This window comes from Ranitomeya imitator, chromosome 4 (genome assembly GCF_032444005.1).
Source record: "Ranitomeya imitator isolate aRanImi1 chromosome 4, aRanImi1.pri, whole genome shotgun sequence".
NCBI lineage: Eukaryota > Metazoa > Chordata > Amphibia > Anura > Dendrobatidae > Ranitomeya > Ranitomeya imitator.
In genome coordinates, this window is record NC_091285.1 from 24,512,182 (window position 1) to 24,525,073 (window position 12,892).

At 43.7% G+C, this 12,892-nt stretch overlaps 1 protein-coding gene across 2 annotated transcripts in view; it reads right to left on the bottom strand.

Annotated features, from left to right (window-relative positions):
* Positions 1–631: 631 nt before the first annotated feature.
* Positions 632–12,892, bottom strand: part of SULT4A1 (sulfotransferase family 4A member 1) — a 59,508-nt gene continuing 47,247 nt past the window's right edge. The window contains exons 2-8 of one of the 2 annotated variants that reach the window (XR_011320657.1): positions 10,479–10,609; positions 8,657–8,737; positions 7,987–8,113; positions 6,566–6,660; positions 6,345–6,483; positions 1,422–1,738; positions 632–1,327 (exon numbers count right to left, since the gene is read on the bottom strand). Coding sequence is in view for 1 of the 2 variants with exons in the window: in XM_069763382.1 (XP_069619483.1) it covers positions 1,626–1,738; positions 6,345–6,483; positions 6,566–6,660; positions 7,987–8,113; positions 8,657–8,737; positions 10,479–10,609 (686 nt within the window). In the remaining variant the exon portion in view is untranslated. Of the gene's footprint in view, positions 1,739–6,344; positions 6,484–6,565; positions 6,661–7,986; positions 8,114–8,656; positions 8,738–10,478; positions 10,610–12,892 lie in introns of both variants that reach the window. The other variant, XM_069763382.1, reaches the window with a different exon arrangement.

Below are 12,892 nucleotides of genomic sequence, written 5' to 3' on the forward strand. Positions count from 1 at the left end.
GGCTCAATGATATTGAGGTCAGGAGACTGAGATGGCCGCTCCAGAACCTTCACTGTGTTCTGCTGTAGCCAATGATAGCTCCACTTGGCCTTGTGTTTTGGATCGTTGTCATGTTGGAACGTCCAAGTACGTCCCATGCACAGCTTCCGGGCTGATGAGTGCAAATGCCACAAAGTATCTTGCCTACAATATGCAAAACAGCACAGTGCCACACAATGCTACCATTAATCAGTGCCACACATAAATACCCTATAAATCAGTGCCCCATGATGTGCCCTCCCTCACACAAAATGATAGTGCCACACAGATGCCTCACAGAAAAAAGAGGCACATTCCTCTGAAACACACACGATGTCAGCTTTTTTCTTGGCACTCGTCAGTCACTGTATGTTACCTGGTGTGCAGAGGCCGCTGGCAGGCTGGTACAACCGGCATATTGGGAGGAAGCAGAGAAGTTGGGACTCCTGTTCCCCCCCCAGTCGCCTCTACTAACGGAGCGGTGTTGGAGTATACGTTCTGTTCCTATATGGAGTTGGACAGATGATCACGGCCGCTTTTGTCCCTGGCATCGGGAGGGGGGGGGGGGCAATGCACCCAATAACTTCAAGGAAAAACCCCATAAACTCCAAGCTGATATATAAGATTAAAATTTTATTTCTATTGAATGATGACACAAACCAGACGACCAATGCGACCACAAAGCCCTGAGATTCACACACAGCATCGGCTGCCCCGGCCAGCGACCGTCCGGCCGTCCATCCGCTCCGCCACCGGAATCTAATTTATCAAAGATTTTCCATTGAAAAGCGCTAGAAAATATGAGAAACTATTAGCTCCACAAAGATAAAGAGAGAAGAGACAGGACAGGATCCATATTCCAGGTTCACCAGGCTTGGATGCGGCTGAGCGGCGGCTCCTGGATGGTACCCGGCACCGCCATCAGTACTGGGCACCGCCATCAGTACCGGGCACCGCCATCAGTGCCCGGCACCGCCATCAGTACCCGGCACCGCCATCAGTACCTGGCACCGCCATCAGTACCTGGCACCACCGTCAGTACCCGGCACCGCCTTCAGTACCGGGCACAACCATCAGTACCCGGCACCGCCATCAGTACCTGGCACCACCGTCAGTACCCGGCACCGCCTTCAGTACCGGGCACAACCATCAGTACCCGGCACCGCCGTCAGTACCCGGCACCGCCATCAGTACCGGGCACCACCATCAGTACCCGGCACCGCCATCAGTACCGGGCACCACCATCAGTACCCGGCACCACCATCAGTACCCGGCACCACCATCAGTACCGGGCACTGCCATTTGTACCCTGCACCACCGTCAGTACCCGGCACCACCTTCAGTACCCGGCACCACCATCAGTACCCGGCACCGCCATTAGTACCTGGCACCACCGTCAGTACCAGACACCACCATCAGTACCTGGCACCGGATGTGTCAGCAGTCACTGCTCCGTGGATGGAAGAAGATACAAGCAATGAAATAGTGGGAGACGGGCCGCGGCCTGGGAACGGTTCTGGTGAAAGAGTTACATGGGGTAATTACAGAATATTGTGCAGAGGCCGTACTCTCGTCAGGCGAGTACGCGGGGTTAATGCATGCGTTTCCTATAGGCTGAAGTCAAACGTCAGATCCGACTTCCCCATCCGCTGCTTATACACCAGGTCGAATTTGTCATTCATCGAAACAGTGAATATATCTTTCCACAGGCCGACCCTTCCTGAAAAGAAAAAAAAAAGTTAAAAACTGCAGTTACATTTGACAATTTTCCCTACTTCTCAGATCCTTGTCCATAGGGGGCAGCGTTGCTCTGCTTCGGGCAGGGGTAGTAAGAATATTTTTAGAAAAACAGCGCCACCCCTTATACACAGGTTGTGTCCGGTATTACAGCTCAGCTGCTCTGAACTAAATAGGGTCTCTGTAGTAATACCGCACACAACCTGTGGATTGGGGGCGCAGTTTGGTTTTGGACAACTCAGAGAAATTGTTTAACCCCTTTCTAATCATCTATGGTCATCGGACACATGATGGGAGTGATAGTCAGAATTTTTAAAAAGTAGACATTTCATTAAAAGTCTAAAAAAACTGATTTTTTTAGAGGGTTGACTGATTTTTGCCTTCTACAGGAGCTTCAGCGGGAGAGACTCCAGTAAATTACTAAAGAGTCATAGTTTCAGTTCATTTAAAGGGATTATTATCCACTTTGGATAACCCCTTTATTCAAGAATAATAATAAAAATTATAATAAACTGATCACAATGTGACGGGACCTCCAGGAGACATATGGAATCTATATGTAAAGCTGACAACAAGTGTTACATTTCTCTACAGCTCCCCCACAGGAGGAAAAGGGTATTACACAGTGTCCTTTAAAGTTAATCTGTCAGTAGGTTTTTGCTATGTAATCTGAAAGCAGCATGATGTAGGGGCAGAGACCCTGATACCAGTGATGTGTCACTTACTGGGCTGCTTGGTGCAGTCTTGATAGAATCCCTGTTTTCTCTGCTGTAGATGTGGCAGAGCTCTGAATGCTGAGCTGTATATAACTCCGCCCACACCACTGATTGGCAGCTTCCTCTATACACTGTCAAGCAACTTACCAATCAGTGTTTGGGGTGGGTTTACAGGTATATGAAAAAGTTTGGGCACCCCTATTAATCTTAAGCTTAATGTTTTATAAAAAAAAAAAATTTTTTGCAACAGCTATTTCAGTTTCATATATCTAATAACTGTTGGACACAGTAATGTTTCTGCCTTGAAATGAGGTTTATTGTACTAACAGAAAATGTGCAATCTGCATTCAAACAAAATTTGACAGGTGCATAAGTATGGGCACCCTTATCATTTTCTTGTTTTAAATACTCCTACTTTTTACTGACTTACTAAAGCACTTTTTTTTTGTTTTCTAACCTCATTGAGCTTTGAACTTCATAGCCAGGTGTATGCAATCATGAGAAAAGCTACTTAAAGTGGCCACTTGCAAGTTGTTCTCCTGTTTGAATCTCCTCTGAAGAGTGGCATCATGGGTTCCTCAAAACAACTGTCTAATGATCTGAAAACAAAGATTATCCAACATAGTTGTTCAGGGGAAGGATACAAAAAGCCGTCTCAGAGATTTAACCTGTCAATTTCCACTGTGAGGAACATAGTAAGGAAATGGAAGAACACAGGTACAGTTCTTGTTAAGGCCAGAAGTGGCAGGCCAAGAAAAACATCAGAAAGGCAGAGAAGAAGAATGGTGAGATCAGTCAAGGACAATCATCAGACCACCTCCAGAGAGCTGCAGCATCAACTTGCTGCAGATGGTGTCACTGTGCATCGGTCAACTATACAACGCACTTTGCACAAGGAGAAGCTGTATGGGAGAGTGATGTGAAAGAAGCCATTTCTGCAAGCACGCCACAAACAGAGTCGGCTGAGGTATGCAAAAGCACATTTGGAGAAGCCAATTTCTTTTTGGAAGAAGGTCCTGTGGACTGATGAAACCAAGATTGAGTTGTTTGGTCATACAAAAAGACGTTATGCATGGCGGCCAAAAAACACAGCATTCCAAGAAAAACACTTGCTACCCACAGTAAAATTTGGTGGAGGTTCCATCATGCTTTGGGGCTGTGTGGCCAATGCCGGCACCGGGAATCTTGTTAAAGTTGAGGGATGCATGGATTCCTCTCAGTATCAGCAGATTCTTGACAATAATGTTCATGAATCAGTGACAAAGTTGAAGTTATGCAGGGGATGGATCTTTCAGCAAGACAATGATCCAAAACACCATTCCAAATCTACTCAGGCATTCATGCAGAGGAGCAATTACACTGTTCTGGAATGGCCATCCCAGTCCCCAGACCTGAATATCATTGAACATCTGTGGGATCATTTGAAGAGGGCTGTCCATGCTCGGCGACCATCAAACTTAACTGAACTGGAATTGTTTTGTAAAGAGGAATGGTCAAAAATACCTTCATCCAGGATCCAGGAACTCATTAAAAGCTACAGGAAGCGACTAGAGGCTGTTATTTTTGCAAAAGGAGGATCTACTAAATATTAATGTCACTTTTCTGGTGGGGTGCCCATACTTATGCACCTGTCAAATTGTGTTTGAATGCAGATTGCACATTTTCTGTTAGTACAATAAACCTCATTTCAAGGAAGGAACATTACTGTGTCCAACAGTTATTAGATATACGAAACTGAAATAGTTGTTGCAAAAAAACCTATTTTTATAAAACATTAAGCTTAAGATTAATAGGGGTGCCCAAACTTTTTCATATAACTGTATACAGATTAGCTGGACTGCCTGGCTCACAACATCTAGGCCTGCAGTGATAATCTCCTGCTGATAAAACACTAATCGTGTTGAACTTAAGGTACCTTCACACTGAACAATTTAACAACGATATCGCTAGCGATCCATGACGTTGCAGCGTCCTGGATAACGATATCGTTGTGTTTGACACGCAACAGCCATCTGGATCCTGCTGTGACATCGTTGGTCGGAGCAGAAAGGCCAGAACTTTATTTCGTCGCTGATCACCCGCAGACATCGCTGAATCGGCGTGTGTGACGCCGATTCAGCGATGTCTTCACTGGTAACCAGGGTAAACATCGGGTTACTAAGCGCAGGGCCGCGCTTAGTAACCCAATGTTTACCCTGGTTACCAATGTAAATGTAAAAAAAAACAAACACTACATACTTACCTTCCGGTGTCTATCCCCCGGTGTTCTGCTGCCCTGCACTGTCAGCGCCGGCCGGCTGTAAAGCACAGCGGTGACGTCACCGCTCTGCTTTCCGGCCGGCACTCACAGTCGGTGCAGGAAAGCACAGCGCCGGGGGACGCCACAGGCGCTGGTAACCAGGGTAAACATCGGGTTACTAAGCGCGGCCCTGCGCTTAGTAACCCGATGTTTACCCTGGTTACCAGGGGAGTTCGCATCGTTGGTCGCTGGAGAGCGGTCTGTGTGACAGCTCTCCAGCGACCAAACAGCGACGCTGCAGCAATCGGGATCGTTGTCTAGATCGCTGCAGCGTCGCTAAATGTGACGGTACCTTTACAGAAAACTGCTGAACAAAATTGGAGAGAATGAAACAAGTGATCACCCCCCCGTGTGTAGTGACTTACACATCATATCTGAGCTCTTGACTCACCCTGGGACTACAAGATGCGCCCGCTAAAACAGCAGGTGTGACTATAGCTCACTGGGAGTTAGTGGGTACAATGAAGGAATATCTGAAAACTAATGATCATCCTCCTTAAAGGGAGAGTATCGTCATATTCCGACCTACTGTTTATTGACTCAGGTTTTTATCTTAAATGTATTTTGACATTTTTAACCCCCGGTGAAATGTTCCTTTAGATGTGAGCGTACAGGCAGCTGACCTGCGGCATTATTTATGAGACGTGACCCACCTGACGCCGCTGCCTTCCTGTAACTGGGGCGCATGCAATACAAGCTAAAGAAGAACTGAATCTTCAGAATGAAAACAACCAATGAGCTAAAAGAAAGCAAAACAGAACCGAAAAATAAGATCCACAACGGAAAGATGGAAAAACATAAATGATTCTAGAAATAAATAATGCATGAAAAATATAGACATAACATTAGCATAAAAGGAAGTTAAAGTAAAAATCTTACATATAAATTAATTTTTTTTTTTTACTAAAAAATAAAATAATCATGAACTAAATTAACAAAAAAATGAATAAAAACCTAATCAAAGGCCTTGGGAAATGATCGTCTCTCTATTGTACAAGTGAATGGGTCAAGTTTTCACCCATTCACTTGCACAATAGAGAACCTGCAGTACCACTCATGGCCACTACACCCTCTATGGCGCTGTGCCATTTAGAGTGAGTCACAGACCCTGCCGATCATCTGATCGTTTTGGAGTTTGATCCCCACTGATCTGATATTATTGTCCTGCCCCAAGGATAGGTTATCATTATTTATTAATTTTTTTCTTAAATGCTCAAAATCATTTTTACTATTTGGTTTCATAAAATAAATGTTGCACCATATTACAAGGTCTTGATTTCTTTCTTTGATTCGTGGCCATAAATCAGCTGAGAGCAGCTCAAAAAAAGACAGAGGTACAAATTATTCCATTATTCAATCTGAAGGAGCTCACTGACGGATTCTCAGTTAACTCATTCTGCACACAGCGGATATAGAAGGCAAACGGGCAACATTTTAAATAAAACCAAATTGCAAAAATGATTTTTAGCCCTAAATACAAGCAAATAAGTAACAAAAAAAAGACCCTAAAGGTGGACAACCCCCGTGTTCACATTGGATCTCAGAAATAAGGACTATAGCGGCTGTGTACTCACCTCGGCCAATCGGAAGCGCCTCGGCGTTACAGCACTGGTCGATTAGCTGGTGGCAATGCTCTACCGTGGACTCCAACTGAGCCTTATCATACGAGACCCCCAGGAATCTCACCAGCTGTTCCACCATGGTGCCCAGGTCCTGGAGAGAGGCACAATGTACAGTATATACTTATATACTGCTATAATATGTCAGCATAAATGATGGGACCGGCTGCCCTCACCTTGTGCATATCCTCATACTGGAGAAAAAGTACGTTCGAGTCCAAGTGATGATCCCAGAATTCTTGGACATGGTCAAACCATGAACCATAGCCCACTGGAGAAGAAAAGAGACCAGAACAGTCAGTATGTTGTAACCACTATGTCAAGTGTGTCGGACATGTGCCTATTAACGGGATCAGTCACACAAAAAAAACACACAGGCCGACCTTCTACACACAGATATCAAATGAGGCGCGAAAAGCTCACCATACATAAAACGTGTAAAAATATTGGCTTCCATTTGCCACCACTAGGGGGCAGATCTGTATTCATCTGTATACAGCTCCTCTTAGCCTGCATAAAAGGCACACAGAGATTGCCCCCCTAGTGGTGACTACAGAAAATAAACACCAGGGTGCTATCAGGAAAACATAAACTGATGACTGAACTCCATCTCTCTGATTTCACAACTTTTCTGCACTATTCCTAAGGCGCACCTGTCTTTCAGATGCCATGTGCATGTACATGAGGAATAATAGTGTTTCTATCCATTATATGGGTTGTATTCTGCATTTTTCACCAGTTTTCTCAGATTTTTCACAGGTTTTCCCTGCATTTTTCATCAGTTTTCTCTGCATTTTCACCAATTTTTCACCATTTTTCTCTGCATTTATTAGCAGTTTTCTCTACATTTTCGATCACTTTTCTCTGCGTTTTTCATCAGTTTTTCCCTGCATTTTCACCAGTTTTCTCTGCATTTTTCACCATTTTTTTCTGCATTTTTCTCTAGTTTTCCCTGCATTTGTCATCAGTTTTATCTGTATCTTGACCAGTTTTTCCTGCATTTTTCACCAATTTTTCACCAATTTTTCACGTTTTCTCTGCATTTTTCACCAATTTTCTCTGCATTTTCCCCCAGTTTTCTCTACATTTTTCATCTCTTTTCTCTGCATTATTCACCAGTTTTCTCCCCTGCAGGTTCTGTCTTTAATTTTCAGTTGTCTCTAAGCTAGTGCATGGAAAAATGCTGCTATGGAGGTCTCCCAGCACACACAGACATGAGGGATTCATGCTCTCCTGTCTCTATGTAGTGTAAATAGCAGCAGCATGGAGGACATTACACAGCCATACTGAGCAGTGTAGCTGTGAATCCAGCACTAGGGTGAGATAAAACCCTTACTAGAAAGCAACAGCACGGTTGAGGCATGTCTCTCTCTTAAATCACAGCCTGTCTTTTCTTAAGCAAAATAGGTTTTAGCAGTTTTTCAAAACGAATGAAGAAATGACTCATGAGTAATGGAGAAGTGGCTCATAAGTGGAGAAAGAAGTAGATTTCTCCAATAAGATGTGTTGCAAGTTTATATTTGCTTGTAATATTGATTTATGTTCTGTAAACATTAAAAAAAAAGTACATTAATGCAAAAAAGCCCTTTTTTCTCACGTTTGTCATTCATGAATCTTCGGCAAAATTCCTGAAACGTCCCTCTGTAGCTCATTGTCCTCAGGGACCGGTGGAATTGGTAATAAGACACTACGAGGTCTTTGGGATTACGAGCCATATAGATAACCTGTAATAAAATGACATAGGTTATAAACATTGTAAGACCATATTGGCCCAGAGCCTTAATTTTGCCAACACAGAACCTCAAAAAGGGGCAGGGCTTTGCCAAACCAGGCCCGTAAGTGGGCGTTCCTGTCAATTTTTCAGGTATTTCTGGGTGGGGCTTAAATGTCCTAAAGTTATGTTAAAATATTGGCTTGTATGTGTGTGACTACAGCACACGGAGGTCTTAGATATCATTCAGCCCCCTCCTGGGAATCTAGAAAAGGGGTCTCAGTATCAAGTAGGGAATTCCTACTTTTTAGAAGGGTTACGTCAGAATAAGCTGATGCCGAGGACCCTCTGATACTCAGTGATCAGCTGTGATCGTAGGAGGAAACCTAGCAGTAAGTGTTCAATTTCTCTGCAGCTCCCCCGCAGGAGGAATGAAGTATTACACAGTGTCCATTTAAATCATTATGTTGTCTGTGTAATGCAGGACAGGAGGGGTCCTCCAGAGACGGCTCACTATTAGGTGACCACACTAAAGCCATCAGTGGTGGTTCCTCACCTTGGACTCTCCATTGTGCAGGTCTGTAGGCAGGAATCGGTACGGGAGGTGACTTTTTATAAGTCTAGGAGATGTCAATTCCTGGACCAAAGCAAATATACACCAGATATTATGAACATAGAGAACAACATAACAAAGATTTAAAGGGTTATTATGGGACTAGAAAATATATTTTAGAAACAGCGCCGCTCTCAGACACAGGCTGATTTTGGTATTGCAACATTCACATGATTGAAGGTTAAGCTGCATTATTTTACAAAGCCAAAGGGTGGCACAGCTTAGGAAAATGTTTTACTAATCTCAGACTCAATTTTCGGGACCATCCATTAAGACATGGTGGGAATATCACGATCATGGCTGCTAACATTTTTCAATTATTTAATCCAGGTGATATATTATTAAAGAGTTTGTTCATTTTCACTATATAAAAAAATAAACAATCTTGTAATTTTCACACTGTCCACTAAGCTTATATTCGATTTCTACCTTCCTCTTGGGCACAAAGATATTAACAAAAATAGACTGAGAACTGATTAGTTTATATAGAAGCGTTATCTGAGCATGCTGTAATCTGGTCCTCTAATCTCCTATACATAGAGGTGTCTGTTATGAACTGGTGGTTTAGGAGCAACATGGGACAAGCTCTGAAGGAGGTGGTACCTGTACTGACCGCAGTTCCCAAGCTCAACACAACACTAGAAGTAGCCGTGGGATGTACCTGTCACTCCCTAGACACCTCGTCACAGCCTGAGAACTAACTACCCCTAAAGATAGAAACAGGAAAGCTATCTTGCCTCAGAGAAAATCCCCAAAGAATAGATTAGCCCCCCACAAATAATGACTATGAGAGGAGAGGGAAAAGACATACGTAGAATGAAACCAGGATGTAGCAAAGGAGGCCAGTCTAGCTAGATAGATAGAACAGGACGGAATACTGTGCGGTCAGTATTAAAAACTAGAAAAATCCACCACAGAGTTTACAAAAATCTCCACACCTGACTAAAGGTGTGGAGGGTAAATCTGCTTCCCAGAGCTTCCAGCTTAACTGAATTAATCCATACTGACAAGCTGGACAAAAACATAGAATGTACCGAACAATTAAGTCCACAACATGTGGACAGAAAAGAGCAAAGCAAGGACTTATCTTTGCTGAACTGGTCAGGATATCAGGAAAATCCAAGCAGAGATGTGAATCCAACCAGGAACCATTGACAAGTTGGACAAGCTGAAGGGAAGAGCCAGGCTAAATAGCCGAGCAGAATAGACAATTAGTGGAAGCAGCTGCTGACTGCTAAATCCAAGGAGCAGCCATTCCACTTAAAACCATCAGAGGGAGCCCAAGAGCAGAACTCACAAAAGTGCCACTTACAACCACCGGAGGGAGCCCAAGAGCGGAATTCACAACAGGTGTCATCAAGCAATGTACAAGAGAACATGGAGAGTTACATCGCATATTGTGAATGGTGGATCCTGTGTTATCTACTGTATATAGAGGTGTTATTAGTCTAACAAAAATGTATCATTGTAATATTGTCTGTGATGATAATGAGACTGTTGAGAAGTATTCTGTACAGAACAGGATTTGAGTCTAGTATAAGGCCTGCGTAAATATTACAAGATCTCCGATCATGATTTAGAAGATTACAACAAAAAAAAACGAAAGGTAATTACTAAAAAATTAAATAATATGTATTTAACATAAAAAAAACTAAAAGGTAATTTTGTGATGACACGTTCCCTTTCTTGTACTGCATCAGTCTGAATGGTCAGGAGACGTAATGTCCCACCATTTATTCTCTGAGGCCTCCTGAGAAGATCTTACCTTGATTATATCCAGTCCGGGCTGCGGATACTCGAGGACGGGCAGCTGCTCATCGATGTTCATCAGTCCTATCTCATCGGGGTCCGCTCCCTGACTCACTAAGTAGACGATTTCCTGAAGCAAGCTGGTCCCTACAGGAGGACAGAGACACTTAGATTGACCACTTACCACATTTGATTCTGGGGTCTGTACATGTTGAGGTCGTATCCTGACCTCTGAGTACTGCTGAAATCTCCTACAATCAGGTGATTCTGCTAATAATGCACTGCCCCCGCAGGTGAAACGCAGTATTACATTTCACTAAAATGAATGTTGTTGGCGCTACAATCTACAATGATGGTGGATCTGTGGGGCTCATTGTCTGAAGGACATCTTCTATATTGTGTCCTAAGAGCAGAGGTTATCCTGATGGCACAATCCCTTTAAGTTTTTTAGGGCCTTCAAATAGATGCCACTTTAAAGAGGAACCGTCGCTTCCCCTAACACGTCTGTTTTAGTATTTTGTTGTATTCCGCATAATATAACTATTCTTAGAGATTTGCATTGTTTCCTCTCCCTATTACCCCACCTGGAAATGTGGAAATATACAGCAAGGAAGGTGTTTCCCCTCGGGGGCGTGTCCGTACACACTCAACACACCTGTCCAATCAGTGTAGACTTTGTAAGGACACACCCCTCAGAGAACGGAAGAAAATGGTAACACCCAGTTGTCAATTTAGTCAAGAGATTTCCAGGAGAAATAACAAAAGAACAGATCAGAACAAGAATTGTGATTTCTTTGAAAAAGCGAGCATTTGCTAAAATAGAAATGTCAGGAGAGTTGAGCGCTTCTTTTTTAAAGTGGCAGATGCCAGCTCTGATCACGGCTGTTTAACCCCTTAAATGACGCTATCTCCAACAGAGGCATTTAAAGCACCGGAGCAGTCAGCGAGCTCTTTGAGAGGCCCATTGACTCCCCCTTGCGATTTGGGGCCAATAGGTTACCATGAATGCTGGGGGTCTGCTGAATGGCCCTCAAACCCATGACTACCATCTTGGTCCTCCTCTGAAGACCATCATTTTCACTTGATAATATAATACTGTTGTGTTTTTAAAAACATATAAATAAAATTAATAGAAAAGTTTGTATTACTGTCCATTCCCAGTTCAAATATAAAGAAAATAAAACTATATATATATATGTTGCTCAAAAAATAAAGGGAACACTTAAACAATACAATGTAACTCCGAGTAAATCAAACTTCTGTGAAATCAAACTGTCCACTTAGGAGGCAACACTGATTGACAATCAATATCACATGCTGTTGTGCAAATGAAATAGACAACAGATGGAAATTATTGCCAATTATCAAGACACCCTCAATAAAGGAGAGGTTCTGCAGGTGGTGACCACAGACCACATCTCAGTACCAATGCTTTCTGGCTGATGTTTTGGTCACTTTTGAATGTTGGTTGTGCTTTCACACTCGTGGTAGCATGAGACAGACTCTACAACCCACACAAGTGGCTCAGGTAGTGCAGCTCATCCAGGATGGCACATCAATGTGAGCTGTGGCAAGAAGGTTTGCTGTGTCTGTCAGCGTAGTGTCCAGAGGCTGAAGGTGCTACCAGGAGACAGGCCAGTACACCAGTAGACGTGGAGGGGGCCATAGGAGGGCAACAACCCAGCAGCAGGACTGCTACCTCAGCCTTTGTGTAAGGAGGAACAGGAGGAGCACTGCCAGAGCCCTGCAAAATGACCTCCAGCAGGCCACAAATGTGCATGTGTCTGCACAAACGGTTAGAAACCGACTCCATGATGATGGTCTGAGTGCCCAACGTTCACAGATGAGGTTGTGCTCACAGCCCAACACCGTGCAGGACGCTTGGAATTTGCCACAGAACACCAGGATTGACAAATTTGCCACTGGCGCCCTGTGCCCTTCACAGATAAAAGCAGGTTCACACTGAGCACATGTGACAGAGTCTGGAGATGCTGTGGATAGTGATCTGCTACCTGCAACATCCTTCAGCATTACTGGTTTGCAGTGGGTCAGTAATTGTGAGGGGTGGCATTTCTTTGGAGGGCTGTGCGGCTAACCCGTAGCTAACCCCCCACCTGACACCTCCAATATCTCGGGAACAAAAGGAGATCTAACGTTAATTTTTTGCTGATCAAACCGGATCTAACGAATATCTATCAGCATCCATCCAAAAAATGGCAAATTTTAAAGTAGGGGGGTTAGCTACGGGTTAGCCCCCCCCCTGAAAAAGATGGTAAATATCTCATTTTGTAGGGGAGATCTAACGTTAGTTTTGGTTGATCAAACCGGATCTAACAAAGATCTAACGAATGAAATAATTTTTTACCCAAATTCTCAATGGGGGGCTAACCCGGGGGTGGTCCGTCACTTGGCACTGCCACATCTATTATC